Source organism: Chionomys nivalis, chromosome 8 (genome assembly GCF_950005125.1).
Source record: "Chionomys nivalis chromosome 8, mChiNiv1.1, whole genome shotgun sequence".
Classification (NCBI taxonomy): Eukaryota; Metazoa; Chordata; class Mammalia; order Rodentia; family Cricetidae; genus Chionomys; species Chionomys nivalis.
In genome coordinates this window covers 92,255,189-92,274,441 of record NC_080093.1, presented here as the reverse complement: position 1 = coordinate 92,274,441, position 19,253 = coordinate 92,255,189, and the positions used below count along the sequence as shown (strand labels likewise).

Genomic DNA, 19,253 nt, shown 5'->3' with positions numbered 1-19,253 from the left:
GAATGTAGAAAGATTTTTGTTCTAAAACACACTGCAATCTAAGATTGTAGCAAAGAAAAATTTGTACATTAAAGTCTCCCTTGGGGTCGTACTTTAGCTCTCCAGAGAAAACATCAGTCAACCCAAATACAGCCATCACACTGTGATATCCAGCTATTTCCACCATGCACAGAAGATCATAAACAAAATTATAATTTCATCTCATTTTTTATTTCTCAATAGGGAAATAGAAGGAAAGCATGGTCCATAGAATTTCCAGTTATTTGATGAATTAAAAACATAATGTGCCATATAAGCAAGTTCTTACATCATAAGAATAATTAGTGTATGTGACAACAGAATGGAAGGATTAAGACACAATTTATCCTCAATTTCATACCCTGGGTATGTCTGCATCCAACCCTGTCACCGATAACCAAGAATAGAATGGGGGCATTTTTTTATTAGCAAGATATGTTCATTCTGATGGGAGTTCCAAGTATTCTTAGCTGGCAGCACTGGCTCTCCCTGCCTCTGGCTCTGCTCTATGCTTTGGATCTCGTTGCCAACACACTTATTGTGACTGTCATTTGCCAAGAGGCATCAGTGCACCAGCCTATGTATTGCCTAGGCATCCTGGCAATTACCATCATGTCGAAGATTTTGGTTATCTTGTTTTTCAATGCTAAGACCATCAGTTTCATTGAATGCTTTACCGTCCTCTTTTTGTTGCCATGGAGTCAGACATCTTTGTCTGCATGGGTATAGATAGGTATGTAGCAATTTGCTGACCACTGAAGTACACTTCAATATTTACCGAATCTTTTCTGATCAAAGCAACTTTGCTTATGGTCCACAGAAATTGTGTAGCTCCCAAGTCCTGTGTTGGTTGCTCAGGGAAATTACTGTTCCCAGAATCAAAACAATCACTATTTTTGTACTAACTTGGGGGTCACTAGCCTGTCTTGTGATTGCAGGGATATCAGCAGCTTTAACCAGCTGGTCTGCACAACCTGGCTTGGACAATCATGGGAGTTGACCTGGGTTTGATTATAGTTTCATATGCTTTGATTCTTCTGAACTCTTCAGAAGCAGCATCTAAGGCCTTAAGTCCTTGAACCTCTCACCTCATCCTAATCCTTTTCTTCTACCCTGACATTATCGTCCTTTCCATCACTCATAGTGCAAAAATAAAAGTTCCCTTCACCCAGGTTCTGCTGAACGTGCTGCACAATGCTGTCCCCCTGCTCTGAACCTCATGGTGTATGCACTCAAGAACAAAGAGCTAAAACAAGGCTGATACAAGGTGCTTAAGATGAATGTCAAAGGAGACTAAAAATGAGAAAACACACAACACCTTTACGTTTTCAAAACTAGGATGTCTGGTTGTAACTATTAATCTTAAGGGCTTAATAGGCAACATTCTTGAAAAAATTTGTATAGTATCTTAATATTTATTCTCAATATCACTTAGAATAATTATTTTTTGAAATAGGATCTCACTTTTGTGGTCCTGGCTAGACTAGAACTTGCTGTATAAACCAGCCTGGCCACAAACTCTGAACGCTTTAGTCCCCTCTGTTTTCTGAGTATTGGCAATAAAAGCATGGACCATCACATTCAGCAAAAATAAATTTCTTGAAAAATCACAAGTCATGTTATCTAGTAGTATCTAGTAGTCTGGCTTAGACATTGCTAAACACTCAATGAATAATATGATTTATTAAAATAGATATGTGAAACCATCTATGAATTAAGGAAAATGTAATTGTTGTGTGTGAGTCTGGGACTTTTTATGTAAAATAAAAATATATATTCCCTTGGCAGAAAGAACATCTATGAAATGATATTAATTATGGCTTTTAAATCAGATACTTTGCCTTTCCCATGTGTATACAAAGTCACACACATGCATGTGTACCGATTGAGAATGAATATGAAAATATCCAGTTGTTTATGAGCATCATACAGGTGGCAATAATGGAAATCCCCCACTCTCAGTCCTTCTATGCAGGGTGTACTGATCCTTATACAGGCATTTTTAGCTCTAAAGTTTCTAAATAAGACATTGGATTTTCCCTTTAAGGCTAAGTCAGTTTAAATGTGCAGCTGTTAAGGGACAGAGATGTTAAGGGATGAACACATATATAGAACAGCATCAGATGGTTTTCGAACAAGACTGTCTTCTTGGACCAGACTGCACTCAGCTCTCTGTTTTGATATCCAGACAGTAGGCATTGAACAGGGTAAGCAGAGAGGCTTTGCTCAAGTTTACAGTGACTTTGAGCATATACTAACTGATTAGCGCATTCAATCTCAGAACAATAGATTTGATTCTAATCATTCAGCTAAAAGACATTAATTTGTTTTTCTTGTGCAATGTATATTTACTAATTTCTAGGATGGTAATTCAGAGTAGCCTTCTCTGAATAAATGGAATCATTGGAAACAGTACAAGTCATGTTACATTACCACAGGACAAAAAGAAGTATCTGGTGATGAGTTCCCCATATATTCCAAGTACTGTTGCCTCTTACTTGCCCTCACCGCTTTTCAGAAAGATAATCTAACTAACTTGCCTCGGCTCCAAAGGGAGTTTTTTTAAAAAAATACTTTAGATGTTTAAGTAGACCAGATGAACCCACTACCATGTTGAGAGAAGAAAAAGTTTTTCAAGTTGCCGGGTAGGCAAGTAAGGACACAAACTGACCATCAGTGGGGCTTGGAGTAAGGTCAAATAATAGATCCTTGCAAAGTTATCTTTTCATAAATAATATTTATATTTAAACCTGTTGCATCAATAGATCTTCTTACTCGTAGGGTAATGATTCTTTGTTTCAGAAAATTATCTAGCATTTTATATCTGTGTTGAAAATTTATAAATTGCTTCATTGTTAATACTCTGTTATTTGCTATCATAATGCATCTTTTATTTGAGAGATTTAAAATCATATTGAAGAGACCAAAATTACTTGTATATTAGAAGCACCATACTACCTATTACATTTATAACTGTGAGGGAAATAAGCAGGACATTTATCTTGCATATTGAGTAATAATCGCTTCAGAATATAGCATATAGCCTCTCTGGTATATAACTTCATTTCCTAGATTAGGGCTATTCACATTCCTTCCAATTTATCTACTTGCCATTGTTTTATGAAAACCTAAAAGTCTATCTGCTTATTCTTTGTGATTCCTTTCTTTGAGATGTTTTTTAGACTTATTTTATGTGTATGAGCATTTTTCATACATGTGTGTTTGTATACCATATGTGTGTATAGATTCCCTGGAGCTAGAGTTATGGATGTTATAAGCCACTGTGTGGGTGCTAGAAACCAACTTAGGGTGCTCTGCAGAAGCAACAAGCACTCTTACCCATTTAGCCATCTCTCCAGTCCATATTGTGACAATTTTATAGGCAAGAAGTTTATCTATTACACTGTTTTATTATGTAGATTTTTGGATTTATATAACTAAAAAGTAGGTTTAAAAGGTAAGATTTATTTACAATCTTAGTTGCTAATATTCTTACTCTGCTACATTGTAGAGAAAAGAAAAGAAAAATGATGACCAGGTAACACAACAGAAGTTGAATGCATTTCTTGGCTACAAAATGTATTCACTCTGATAATGAACTTATATTTTAATATGTATCCTTTCTTATATGCAAGTTACATTGTAGTAAATATTTTAACCATTCAATTCAAAGTGTGTCTTAATTGCACAGCAATCAGTTATAATGTTCATATGTTCTAATAAATATATGTCTGTGTGTAGATATTTATTCTTAGATTTATTTTTAAAAGTTTTGCTTTTTACTTTATTCTTTTGTTTTGTGTATGATACATGTATGACTGCATGAATGTCTATGCAGCATGTGCATACAATGCCCGTGGAGGTCACCAGAAGGCATTAAATCTCCTGGAGCTGGAGTTTCACATGATTGTGAGTCATTTAGGTGCTGGGGGATCAGACTGATGTTCTCTAGAAGACTATATAGTGCTCTTCACCACTGAGTCATCTCCCTAGCTCTGAGTTCTTGGTTTTCTTAATGAAGTATTTAAAAAGAAAAAAAATTAAAAATGTAAGGTTGAATACTAACCAATGAGAAGAAATGCTTCTGGAGTGGTACATTCATAAAATAAAAATATATAAGCCTGACCAAAGGAATGTGGTGACAATTTTTACCTAAAATGAAAGACTTTTTATATCAAAAATCAGCATTAATTTCCTTGTCTACAGTACACATTGTAGAACCTTGTATAGACTGGTTCATTATTTCCAGCGGCGCTGGAAAACCAGCTCACAGACTGTGATTATTAGGTTCTCCACTGTTTTATTTACACTGTGGGCTAACAAGCTGACGATGGCACATTCATCATGCCCTATTATTTTGCTTGTGGAAAACTGTTGAACATAGAGATAAAGCAATTTGATTGCACGAGCTCTAATTATCTCATACTGGGTCTTAGCTTCAGGACAGAACAGTGATGTAACTACTCTGTTTTTCTCCCTCCTTTTCATTCCTCTTTAATTTCTCTATATCAAATATTTGATCTATGACACCTAAAAGTGAGCATCATCCAACTGTTCTTGCCTTCAGTTCCTCACATCTGACTGACACTGGTATCTCCTCATTAACGTTTTCAGAGTATTTTAATGATTTGTATGGTGGCATTTCCCAAAATATTTTTAGGGATGCTGTACACATGGGCTTTTTTGTATACATTTTTATTACATATATGTATTTTAAATATTGTGAATGTGAAATATGCCCATATATAAGGTCTCTAACTTTAAATAAATTATAACATTTATTTATCCTCTCCTCTCCTCCTCTCTCTCTCTCTCTCTCTCTCTCTCTCTCTCTCTCTCTCTCTCCCTCTCTCTCTCCCCTCTGCCCCTCTCATTCTATCTCCCTGCATATGTGTGTGTATTGTACATGTAGACACATACTTGCCATGGCAATGGCATGGAGGCCAGGGGACCATTTGTGAGAGCTGGTTCTCTCCTTCAAACATGGGAGTCCCAGGGATCAAACTCAGGTTGTTGGGTTTCTTTCTGGGCAAGTGCCTTTACCTAATGAGTCATCTCATCAGCCCTTCTATTAGACTGTAAAGAACTGATGGGACTGCACAAAGCAAAATATTTGTTTTTCTTGATGTTTTCTTTTTCTACTATTATAGTGTTTCCTTACGATTTCTCTAATTTATAACAGAACTTTTATTGAAATTTTTATTTATCCTTATTTAAGAGGTATACTTTAAATTTTTTATGTTTGCTGGTAGAGATCTTCATCTTTTCAATGAAATTCTATATGGACAAGAATTTAATAGTCTTGCCGGGCGTGGTGGCGCACGCCTTTAATCCCAAAACTCGGGAGGCAGAGGCAGGCGGATCTCTGTGAGTTCGAGACCAGCCTGGTCTACAGAGCTAGTTCCAGGACAGGCTCCAAAGCCACAGAGAAACCCTGGCTCGAAAAACAAAAACAAAAACAAAAACAAAAACAAAAAAAAAAAAAAGAATTTAATAGTCTAAATTTTTATTATATTCCTTCCTTTTGTTGACTACTCAGTTCATTAATTATTCACTTGTAAACATTTCTTGACATCAATAGAACTATAATACCTTGTTCAATTTTGAAAATATAAATACAAATTAAATGTGTGCATTAAAAGTTGTATTATTTTATGGGTTTTTTAGTATAATAACAGTTTCATATTCCTGTGATATTAAAATGACAAAACAGACAGAGTCCCATTAGTTTGTCACTTTTCTAATTCCATCTTATAAAAACCTTTAGGGGTCGTTCTTTATCTTCTCAAAAAAGAGAGATGAGTTTTGTTGAGCTGTAGGTAAATTTGATGGAGTGGTAGGGGTGAGAGCACCTCAGAGAACAGAGGGGTGCAGGAAATAATCAATCTAAGAGAATAATGGGCTATCAATAATGGGCTCAGGCACAAGGGCATTTGTCTTTTCCTCTGTGAAAGCAACTATCGTTGCCTCCAGAGTTTGAAGCACTTGCCATTTCTGCCTAATCCTGTACGGTCCTAAGGATTTACGATGACTTGGGAAGAGGTCTCAGAGACCTCACATGCATTTCCACCTAACCCTGTATGCCCTGTATGGTTATAGGGTTTTATTGTGACTTGGGATGAGGTCTCAGAGACCAGCCTCATAAGCATTTCTACCTAGTCCTGTATGGTTCTAGGGTTTTATCGTGACTTGGGAAGAGGTCTTGGAGACCACCCTCATGAACAGGCTTGTCTTGTATTTCTTTTCTTCTTGCAAAAAAAGGTACCTTGAGCAGTGTCCAGTGACACTCCAGCAAAAAACTGGGAAAGAGGTAGGAAAGGTTAACAGCGAGAAATCTGATATATTAGGTTTTCCCACCACCCTCCACAGCATTAAGTAGCCTCTTGTGATATCTGCAAGTTTAGTCTAAGGAGGAATTGTAACAAATGCTCCGGCATCTTCCCATTAGAACTGACAAGGATGAAGGTGACCTTTCCTAAAGGTTGGAGGGTTGAATTTAAGATTGGTACTTCAGTGTGAGATTCCCAGTAGGATTATGTTACACCAGGATGGCTACAGTGGCACCCATAATTCTAAAGTATGTGTGTGTGTTGTGTGTGTGCATATGTATGTATGTATGTGGGTATCTTATCTATCTATCTATCTATCTATCTATCTATCTATCTATCTATCTATCTATCTATCTATCTATCATCTATCTATCTATCATCTATCTATCTATCATCTATCTATCTATCTATCTATCTATCTATCTATCTATCTATCTATCTGTCTATCTATGTATCTAATGTTCTGAGATAAAGATATTTTTCTACACTTTTTTTCAAATGTGTTCAATGAATTATAGTATGTTTGCATGGACTGTTGCAAGAACCAAAATAATTGTTACAGATAGAATAAGCTATTTATACACATAATCAACAGAATTTAGACATCACAGGCCTTTAAATTATACTAATTCCTAAGTGTATGTCTAGGTTTAGAGAGGACATTAACGTATTTCTAAATCAGTTTCTTTAGTATAAATAGGTCTAATCCATTGTCTCAGCACAATTTGTTTATATAAAATATACATAATCTTATCATTCAAAATTAACTGTAGGAATAAAATATCCATATATATCATAATGTAAATTTATATGCAAGAAGTATCTGTGCATCAAAAACTTTCATCCAAAACACATTAATTAAGGACAGTTATCAGATTAGCAAAACCAGATAGAAAAGTCAGGATGTGATATCACATTCTTATTATCTTTATTGCTTGGGTTGTCTCTACAAGGATAGTGATGAACAAGGTACTGATTGTCTGTAATACCCCATGTGTCTGTATGGAGATAGCATAAACACAGTCTTTATTATGGAACTTAAAGGGTGAGTTAACAAAGAGAAAGTTTCACCTACCAGAGATGATCTTATTTAATCACATCTCTGTCTAAACCAGGTGTCTGACTAATAAAAGCAGAATGATGGGAATAATGAAGATGCCAGATCCTCTTAAATATAATGATCTGTGTTAAACTCCTTTCAGATGACCTATTGCTAGTCTAAACTAACAACATTAACCTTTTTTCTTCTTAGCAAGAGATGTTCCAGGATCTGACCAATTCCAACAGCTCTAGGTTCCAAGTGTCTGAGTTTATTCTGATGGGATTTCCAGGCATCCACAGCTGGCAGCACTGGCTTTCCCTGCCCCTGGCTTTGCTCTATGTCTTAGCTCTCATAGCCAACACACTTATCATTACCATAATCTATCAGAAAGTGTCACTACACCAGCCTATGTATCATTTCCTGGGCATTCTGGCTATAGTAGACATGGGCTTGGCAACCACCATCATGCCTAAGATTTTAGCCATCTTATGGTTCAATGCTAAGACTATCAGCCTCCCAGAGTGTTTTGCTCAGATGTATGCCATCCATTGCTTTGTTGCCATGGAATCAGGTATCTTTGTCTTCATGGCTATAGATAGGTATGTAGCGATTTGCAAACCACTGAGGTACTCTTCAATAGTTACCGAATCTTTTGTTGTCAAAGCAACGGTGTTTATGGTCCTCAGAAACTGTGGGACTCCCATGTCAGTTCCTATGTTGGCTGCTCAGAGAAATTACTGCTCCCAGAATCAAATTGAGCACTGCCTGTGCTCTAACTTGGGGGTCACTAGCCTGTCCTGTGATGACAGGAAAATCAACAGCATTAACCAGCTGATCCTGGCTTGGACAATCATGGGAGGTGACCTGGGTTTGATTATGATTTCATATGCTTTGATTCTTCGGTCTGTGCTGAAGCTGAACTCTGCAGAAGCGGCATCTAAGGCCTTAAGTACCTGCACCTCTCACCTCATCCTAATCTTTTTCTTCTACACTGTCATTGTTGTCCTATCCATCACTCACAGTACAAAAATGAAAGTTCCCCTCATCCCGGTTCTGCTGAACGTGCTGCACAATGTTATTCCCCCTGCTCTGAACCCCATGGTGTATGCATTCAAGAACAAAGAACTCAGACAAGGCTTATACAGAGTGATTCGTCTGGGATCTGAAAGGTAACCACGAGTCAGAGATTCTCCTTTTTAACTTTCTACACAATTACCCTTTATATTCTCCCATGATGACAAGCAGTAAAAGAAAAATGCTATGGATAACATAGGAGGTTTGATTTAACATCAGGAATCAACTAAAATTCAGAAAAACAACAACAACAACAAAATCACAATATTACTCCAAGTCTCCAGAAGTTGAAAATCTTTAGCATAGAGAGAAACATAATGATGCTACTTTTGTTCAAGAACCCAAGGGAAGAACTTGCAGGATACACATCTCAATAATTTGTTCCTGGCTAGAACAGCCAGATAATTTTGAATATATTGGCAGAGATCTTTGCCAATTACTCTTTTAAGTTGGAGAGATCATCCCACGTATTTAATTCAATTTATGGGAAAAGACATGGGTTACTTCTACTATTTGCTGCTTGTGATTTTTTTTTACTGAAAAAGTATCTTGAATATAAGTTTTCCTAAAAAGATATGTAAATACCATCCCATAAAAACCAACTGATAAAATGTTGTCACCAAATAGTGTGCATAATCCCGAAGAACCACAACAGCTGACCAAATACCTCCTAAGACAGGTATTCAAGAGTGCACAAGAAATCCGACAGCATTTTCTATCTCTTGGACATGAGGATCCTTCTATACTGTTCTGGAAATGTGAACAAAATTTTGTATTTTCCCAGGAAATTAAACAAATACAATAGCCACAAGACACAGCAATTAAATACTGTCAATATACTTTGATCATAACCCTAACAAGGGTTTTGAATAAAAACTTGTTTGTGAATTTTTTAGTATTTCTTGTTAAAAAGTAAACAATGTATATATCCTTTAAATGTTGTTTAGATGTGGATCTATAAATGTGGAAAAATGGAACAAAGTTTATTCTGAGAAGGTGCTAAGGGAAAGGGGCCAGTGGGATTGTTTAGTGGGTGAAGACGACACTGGCCAAGCCTAAGGAACTGACTTTGATTACCAGGACTCACATGGTGGAAGAAAGTGAATGACTTAGGCAAGTTGTCTAGGGCCTCACTTGTGCCTGCTCCCACATAGATGTAAATATAATTTTTAAATTAAAAGAGTAGCCCTGTGATAACAGTATCGGTTTCATTATCATCATTATTTTACTATCTAATGATATATCCAATAACATCATGATATAAACCTTAAAATGAAGAATAAAGTTGACTTTCTTAAAATTTGGCTTTTTTATTCCTCTGATTCTTTTATTTCCCAGCCACAGTCTCCTCCTACCGTTCTCCCCTCCCAGTCCCTTTCCCTCATTCCCTGCTCTCCCACCCCCAGTCTGGCCCCTTCTGTCTCCATCCAGGAAATGGCAGGTTTACCATTGCTTATCAAGTTGCAATAAGACTAAGCACCTCCCCATGTATTAAGGCTGGGCAAGGCTAACCAGAATGAGGAGTAGGGGCCCAAAACCAGTAAAAGAGTTGGAGACAGTCCCTGTTTCCACTGATAGAAGTTCCACAAGGTACCAAGCTACACAACTATAACATATATGCAGATTGCCTAGATCAGCCCCATGAAGGTTCCTTGGTTGCCAGTTCAGTCTCTATGAGTCCGTGTGAGCCCAGGTTAGTTGACTGTGTGAACCTTCGCGTGGTGTCCTTGAGCCTCCCCACTCCTACACCTCCTTTCTTCTCTTCTGCAAGATTCCCCGACTCCACCTGATGTTTGGCTTTGATTCTCAGCATTTGCCTCCATCTCATGAGAGTCGGGCCAGGCACCAATCTGGTGACAGGAAATGGCCAGTTCAGCTTTACTTATTCACTATTGCTAGGACTCTAACGTAGGATCCTCACCATAGACTCCTGGAAGATTCCCTTGCACCTTGCTTCCTAAAGATTCAGCACTCTCTCCCTCCATACTCCCCATCCTGATCACTTGTATTTCCAGCCCCACTTTCCCTGTCCACTCAGGAAGAAATTTCTTTCATTTCCTCTTTCTTGGGTGATCTGGTTTCCTCCCATGAACTCCTTTTGTTATGTAGTCTCCCTGAGTTGGTGGATTGTAACACAGTTATCCTTTATTTTAAAACTAATATCCACTTATGTTTGTCTTTCTGTGTCTGGGTTACCTCACTCAGGATGACTTTTTTTCATAGTTCTAACCATTTGCCTTCATGTTTCCTTGTGTCCTTGTTTATAACAGTTGAGTCATACTCCATTGTGTAAATGTATCACGTTTTCTTTATCCGTTTCTCGGTAGAGGTACACCTAGGTTGTTTCCAGGTTCTGGCGATTACAAAGAAAGCTGCTGTGAAGATAGTTGAGCCAGTGTCCTTGTGGTATGATTAAGCATACTTTGGGTACACGCCCAAGAGCAGTAAGGCTGGGTCATGTTGTAGATTGATTCCCAGTCTTCTGAGAAACTGCCACACTGACTTCCACAGTGGCTGCACACGTTGCACTCCTACCAGCAACTGAAGAGTGTTCCCCATGCTCCACATCCTCCCCAGCCTCCAGCAGGAGCTGTCACTTGTGCCTTTGTTCTTAGCCATTCTGACATGTGTAAGGTGGAATCTCAGAGTCATTTAGATTTGCATTTCCCTGATAGGTAAAAATGTTGAACCTTAAGTGTTTCTCAGTCATTTGAGAGTCTTTTGTTGAGAATATTGTTTAGATCTGTACAATTAGATTATTATTTAATTAGATTATTTGGTTTGTTGATATTTAGTTTCTTGGCTTCTTTATATATTTTGGAAATCAGTCTTCTGTCTGGTGTTGGGTTGGTAAGATCTTTTCCAGTTCTGTAGGTTGCCATTTTGCTCTATTGATGGTGTCCATTGTCTTAAAGAAATTTCTCAATTTCATGAGGTCTCATTTATTAGTTATCATATTAGTACCTGTGCTATTGGTGTCCTATTCAGAAAGTTGTCTCCTGTGCCAATGTGTTTGAGATTATTTCCCACTTTCCTTTCTATCAGCTTCAGTGTATCTGAATTTATATTGAGGACTTTGATAGACTTGTATTTGAGTTTTGTGCAGGGTGGAAAATGTGGATCTATGTGCATTTTCCTACATGTTGACATCCAGTTATGTCAGCACCATTTGTTGATGATGTTTTCTTTTTTCCATTCTATAATTTTGGCTTCTTTATCAAGAATCAGGTGTCCATAGTTGTGTGGGTCTTTACATTTGGGACTTCAATTAGATTCTATTGATCCACATGTCTGCTTTTATGTCAATACTATATGGTTTTTACTCCTATAGCTCTGTAGTAGAGCTTAAAATCAGGAATAGTGATACCTCCAAAAATTCCTTTATTGTACAGGATTGTTTTAGCTATCCTGGATTTTCTGATTTTCCATACGAAGCTGAGTATTGTTCTTTTGAGGTCTATAAAGAATCGTGTTGGTATTTTAACGGGGATTGCACTGAATCTGAAGATTGATTTAGATAAGGTAGTCATTTTTACTATGTTATTATGCCGATACATAAGCATGGGAGATTTTTCAATCTTCTGTTATCTTCATTAATTCTTTTCTTCAAAGACTTTAAGTTCTTATCATACAGGAGATTTACTTGCTTTGTAAGAGTTACACCAAAATATTTTATATTAATTGAGACTACTTGCAAAGGATGTTGATTCTTTAATTTCTTTTACAGTCCATTTATTGTTTGTATATAGAAGGGTTACTGATTTTTTTTTTTAGTTAATCTTGTATCCAGCCACTTGACTAAAGGTGTTTATCAGTCATAGGAGTTCCCTGATAGAGTTTTGGAGGTCAGTTATTTTTACCATTATAACATCAGTGAATAATGATAATTTGACTTCTTTCTTTCCAATTTGTATCCACTTGGTTTCTTTTAGTTGTCTTATTGCTCCAGCTAGAATTTCAAGATGTATTGAGTAGCTATGGAGCGTGGATAGCCTTGTCTTGTTCCTGATTTTGGAGAAACTCAAAGTATGTGCCTAAAGCAAGCAATCTGAAATATAAGAAAATCAGTTGTTTGTTCTCAGGAAAAAATGTTGAGAAACAGTGAGAGAAGCTGATGACAAGCTATGTAGCTTCCTTCTAGGAATTCCTCGGGACTCTCCAGGAATTACATAGTGAATGCTTGCTTGGAAGTCTGAACAAAGGGAAAGTCATTCAGCTGTCTGCTTTCAAATCATGTAAAAACATTAGCTTTATAATATGCGATTTTTATTTCAATAAAATGGGAAAGTGTAACAGAATTATTTTTCTACTCATGTATTTTCTCTAGTTTCTTGTAAAAATAAAAACAGATTTCAATGAATTAGAATGTTATTACAGGAGTATGTAAATACTCAATACATACTTATTTATAAAGAGTAACACAGACTAACCCTGGTATAAATCTCTTTAATGTATTACAATGACGATAACAATTAAATTTAAATTTTAAAAAATGTTGTTTGAATGTTTTATTAGAAACATACATAGAGATTATATATTTAAAATGCATTTTAAGATTCCAGACAAGGAAGCAGGTAGCCTAACTGCAGATCTTCACTTATCCCTCCTCTCTTCCAAGTCCAATTCTCCATTTTCCTTCCCGGTTCTATAGGAGACCACCTGCTGCAGGCTATCTTTCTTCCCGGCCCCATCTGTCTATAGTGGAACATATAGTTCTTCCCCTAGCTTACTGCTTTATCTCAGGTCTCAGCTCAGCAGGCAGTCTCTGAGAACCTGTCAACCAAGCCTGCCACAGAAGCAAGTAGGCCAGTGAAGCAGGTAGGCAAGCTCAGATTTCATTCTCCCTCTGCTCTTCTGTATCTAAACCTCCAGCCCCATGTCATGTTCTATAACAGACCTGTGGCCTTTCCCACTCTCTGCTTCCTTTCCTAGGGGACTAAACAGATCCTGGCAGAACACCCTGTTTTTCCCATCTCGTGGAAACCCTCAGCCCCTCTCAAGCCAATCCCCATTCCTATTTGTCAGCTCACAATACCTAGGAACACATTTTACCTGGAAAAGTGGCCATATCTAACAGAATCCCAGAAGAATTTAATCAAGCAACACAACCACCACACCCTTCTAAGTACCAGAGAGGGCAACAGAAACCAAGAAATAAAACACCTGCCCAACAAAGACAAGACCAGATATCAAAACCTAGAATTACAATCTTCCCAAACCCAAATTCCTAGACACCAGTGTAAAAACACAATCAAGAACCCGGACAAAATGTCTTCACTAGAGCACAGCAGCCCTACCAGAGCAGGTTCTAAGTATTGCAATATAGCTACAGCACAAGGCACAGACCTTAACACAGCTGTTATGAATATGATAGAGGACAATAAAGGGGAAATGAATTAATCACTTAAAGAAATATATGAAAACATAAACAGCGGAAGGAAACAAATAAAACAGTTCAAGATCTGAAAATGGAAATATAATAATCCCTAAACTAAGAAAAATCTGGAAATGAAAAATTTAGGACATAAAATAGCAACCTCAGAGACAAGTCTCACCAAGAGTATACAAGAGACAAGAGAGAATTTCAAACATTGAAGGCATAATGGAAGAAATGAATAGCTCCATCAAAGAAAAAGTTAAAACTAAAAACTTCCTGGAACAAAATATCCAGGATATATGGAACACTATGAAAAGACCACATCTAAGAATAATAGGAATAGAGGATGGTACATAACTTTTAAAAACAAGTTTATAGAAGAAAATTGCCATAACCTAAAGAAGGAGATGCCTAACAAGGTAAAAGAAACATACAGAACACCAAATAACCTGGACCAGAAAAGAAACCCCTCTTAGCCTAAGTACAGAACAAAGAAAAATATTAAAAGCCGAAGGGAAAATGATAAAAGACATTCCATGATAAAACCAAATTTAAGCAATACCTATCAACTAGTCAAGCTCTACAGAAAGTGCTAAAAAAAGGAAAACTCCTACATAAAGAGGTTAACTACAGCCAAGAAAACACAAGGGATAAATAAATCCAGACTAGCAAATCAAACACACACACACACACACACACACACACACACTGTGAGCCCACCCTCCCCCACACACACCACAACAAGAAATTAGAAGGAATCAATAGGCACTGATCATTGATATCACTCAGTATCAATGGTCAGATAGAGCCATTTTAATATTTCGCAAAATAGATCTCAAACCAAAACTACTTAAAATAGGAAAGGACACTGCATACTCATCAAAGAAGAAATCCACAAAGAGGAAATTGCAATTCTTTTTTTTTCTTTCAGTTTTTTTATATGGTGGATTACATTGATAGATTTTCATATGTTGAACCAGCCTTGCATCTCTGGGATGAAGCCTACTTGATCATAGTGGATTTTTTTTTGTTTGTTTTTACATTCTTTTTTCCTTATTAAAAATTTCTGCCTCCTCCCCGCCTTCCTTTTCCCTCCCCCTCCACCCACTCCCCAAGCCCTACTCCCCTCCCCCTCCCTCTCCAGTCCAAAGAGCAGTCAGGGTTCCCTGCCCTGTGGGCTGTCCAAGGTCCTCCCCTCTCCATCCAGGTCTAGGAAGGTGAGCATCCAAACAGGCTAGGCTCCCACAAAGCCAGTACATGCAGTTGGATCAAAACCCAGTGCCATTGTCCTTGGCTTCTCAGCAGCCCTAATTGTTCACCATATTCAGAGAGTCCAGTTTTATCCCATGCTTTTTCAGTCCCAGTCTAGCTGGCCTTGGTGAGCTCCCAATAGATCAGCCCCACCGTCTCAGTGGGTAGGTGTCCCCCTCACAGTCTTGACTTCCTTGCTCATGTTCTCCTTCCTTCTGTTCCTCATTTGGACCTTGGGAGCTCAGTCCATTGCTCCAATGTGGGTCTCTGTCTCTATCTCCATCTATCGCCAGATGAAGGTTCTATGGTGATATGCAAGATATTCATTAGTATGGCTATAGGATCGGGCCATTTCAGGCTCTCTCTCCTCAGCTGCCCCAGGAGTTGGGGACATCTCTCTGGACCCCTGGGAACCCCTCTAGAGTCAAGGCTCTTGCCAACCCTAAAATGGCTCACTTAATTAAGATATATACTTCCCTGCTCACATAGTCATCCTTCCATTATCCCAACCATCCCGTTCCCCCAAGCTCTCCCCATCCTCGAGAAGCTAAATAAGGTGAACCCAAAGAAAAACATATAGTTATCCTCCTGGATATTGGAAGTAGACAAGATTGCTGGGCAAAAATTGGGAATTGGGGGCTGGGGTGGGATGGGGAAAAGGGGAGATGGGGAGAGACAAGTGAGAAAAAATGGGGCACTGAACTGAACAGAGAATTCTCAACAGAAGAAGTTCAAATGGCCAAAAGACACATAAGGTCATGCTCAACCTCCTTAGCAATCAGGGAAATGCAAATCAAAACAACTTTGAGATACCATCTTATACCTGTCAGAATGGCTAAAATCAAAAACACCAATGATAGCCTTTGCTGGAGAGGATGTGGAGTAAGGGGTACACTCATCAATTGCTGGTTTGAATGCAAACTTGTACAATCACTATGGAAAGCAGTGTGGCGGTTTCTCAGGAAATTTGGGATCAACCTACCCCAGGATCCAGCAATATCACTCTTGGGAATATACCCAAGAGATGCCCTATCATACCACAAAAGTATTTGTTCAACTATGTTCATAGCAGCATTATTTGTAATAGCCAGAACCTGGAAACAACCTAGATGCTCTTCAATGGAAGAATGGATGAAGAAAGTTTAGAATATGTACATATTAGAGTACTATTCAGCGGTAAAAAAAACAATGACTTCTTGAATTTTGCATGCAAATGGATGGAAATAGAAAACACTATCCTGAGTGAGGTAACCCAGACCCAAAAAGATGAACATGGGATGTACTCACTCATAATTGGTTTTTAGCCATAAATAAAGGACATTGAAGCTACTATTCGCGATCCTAGAGAAATTGCAATTCTTAACATCTATGCACCAAACACAGGGGCACCCAAGTTCATAAGAGGAACGCTACTACAGCTTAAACCACATATTGGACTCCCACAGAGACAGTAGGAGGCTTCAGTACTGCACTCTCTCCAACAATGACCTTCCAGACAAAAATTAAAAAAGGAAATGCTGGAGCTAAGTGATATGATAAATCAAATGGACCTAACAGATGTTTAGAGAAGATTTTACCCAAACACAAGAAAGAATATACCTTCTTCAGCACCTTATAGAATTTTCTCCAAAATTAACAAATACTTAGACATAAAGTTTATTCTGTCTTCCTTATACTCTTTCTCAATCCCATTTTTATTTTTACAATAAATGAAAACATACAGACAACAATTCTTTAACTAAAGATATATAAATATCATATTTTATCATTGCATTGATCAATATATTTACCATTAAAAATTAGGACATTTTCTTGGTGTGGTGATGCATGACTCTAATCCCATCACTTGAGAGGCAGAGGCAAGTGGATCTCTGTGATTTCGAGTCCAACCTATTCTACATAGTGAGTTCCATGACAACTAGGGCTATATAGACTCTGTCTTAAAAAATATTAGGGTATCTGTTTATCCCTAATTTAAGTTTTTAGTGTAATATCCTGAACTTCCATGAAGCTATGTGATGTCATAATACTCTCTATCCACGTATATTGAAATAAATTTTTTGTAAACTACAGTCATCTATTTCAAAATCATCGAGTCCTTCTTAAAGTAGGCTGACTATTCTCATCTAAGATTTCCATGGATGCTTATATTAACCATGTTCTGGACCAAACTCATTCCTTCAACCTGCCTAAACTGGCCTTGATTTCTGATGTCAGTCTTCTGCATAGTGGTACCTAGCCTTTGCTATACTACCTAAATCAGTATCTTTATGATCCTGTCTTATATTGGCCAACCTTATGGTGGTGATGATCTTATCATAGCCAGTGTCCCAGTTCTTATTCTGCCCATGTCTATTTTCTTAACTAGGTAGAAAGAACTTACACTTTTAGCTGTGAAGTATTTAAGACTACACCCAAAAGATCCTCAGAAAATATTCATCTCATAAAATACAATAACTGTCCAAGCTATACAAATCAATAAACATGATACCAACAGAATGGAAGATAAAAAGCACATGATTGTTTAACTAAACGTCATTCAGAACAGAAATCTAAGACCAAATTAGTTATTAAAAAGAACATATCTCAACACAATAAACTTTGGCATACCTATGCTTTATTTTGTACTACATGGGGAGACTTTGAAAGTTTACTGTTAACATGTGGAACAAGGACTCTCACCCATTTCTATGCAACACAAGGTTGATCTTTGAGCAATTTGCATAAGAGACTAAAATAAAAGTCACCCAAATTGGACAAGAAAACAAGTAATTTATTTTGTTTGGTGGCACAGTCATTTATAGACCATCTAACACTAACAGGACAATCAAACCTGGTCATGAATTCAGTAAAGTTGTAGGACACAAAATTAACAAATTGAATACCGCCAGTCAACCACTTGAGTGAAACTGAGAAAACAACATCATGTACACTGCATGCCAAATAAGTTGTAGATGTTTAGTCGGTATTCTTTTTCTAAAGCTACATAATGGAAGCTAGCAATTATTAAAGATATAAATTTAAAAAGCCATAAACAAATTAAAAATTATTAGTTGTTTATCAGAATTAGTGTTGTTAAAATTTATGTGTTAGACAAAATGGCCTACAGACCCAATGCAGTCCCTATCAAAAACTAGTGAGGAACAGACTAAAAGTAGCCACAAAACATTTCGATTAGCCAAAACAACAAAGGGTAAAAAGAGCAAAGCAGGGAAGTTGCTCTCTGACTTCAAACAAAATCCATGTTAGAGCTACCCAAACAGCATGATGATATCCTAAAAACAGACATGTGGAACAATGAAACAGAATGGAAAGCCACAAATAAATCCTCACATTTGTAGTCAAATTTGTTTTTAATATTAAGTTTGACTTACTATTTTATTTTCTGTGTATGGGTAGTGTGGGTATTTTGTCTGCATGTAAGTATGTGCATCACACACATGCTTGGTGCCTTCGGAGGCCACAAGAGGACAGCAAATCTCTTGGAACTGGTGTTAGAGACAACTATGTGCTATCACATGGGTGCTTCTGAAGAGCAGTCAGTGTTTTCAACCACTGTTCCAGCTCCTTAGATCCAAAACTGGTTTTTATAAATCAGTGAATATTATATAACAGTCTCTTTGATAATGCTGTTGATAAATCTGGGTGTTTCCATTTAAAGTTGGAAAATTAGAGCCTTATATGTTACATACATTAAATAAAAACCCAGATGAACTAAAGTTTTATGTGTTACATACTTAGGTTTTGAACATGAAGAGAATACCATTTTCTTGAAGAAGCTAGTGTTTCCGGAGCTGAGTGAGCTGTAGCCATTAAATTTCCTGCTGAAACTGTGTACATACAAGTAACACCATATGGACAGAGCTGGTTGTATTTATATATTTATAATATGAAAGTATATACTTATATATAAAGAAATATGTATTTATATATTCATATATATTACACACCACACCAACACACATAACTGCAATTAAAGAAATGATGAAGGAAAGAGAAAGGGAGAAAAGTTTATAATTAAATTTTAATTTCAGAACTTAAAGATATCCCTGTTATGAGAGTGTATATTTAATTTGCTTGCCTAAAGCTATTCAATAATTTATCTTTTAATCTGATTTAGTGTTTAGTTTCTTGTGTGTTCATTTTCTCTGGAGGAAGATGG

General features: G+C 37.2%; 1 protein-coding gene and 1 pseudogene across 1 annotated transcript; both read left to right on the top strand.

The window, feature by feature from the left end:
- The first annotated feature begins 453 nt into the window (after positions 1-453).
- On the top strand, positions 454-1,279 carry LOC130879962 (putative olfactory receptor 56B2; annotated as a pseudogene).
- Positions 1,280-7,605: 6,326 nt separating this feature from the next.
- On the top strand, positions 7,606-8,562 carry LOC130879961 (putative olfactory receptor 56B2). The gene has a single exon (XM_057778775.1). It carries the CDS (start codon positions 7,606-7,608, stop codon positions 8,560-8,562), a length of 957 nt encoding a protein of 318 aa, XP_057634758.1.
- The last annotated feature ends 10,691 nt before the right edge of the window (positions 8,563-19,253 follow it).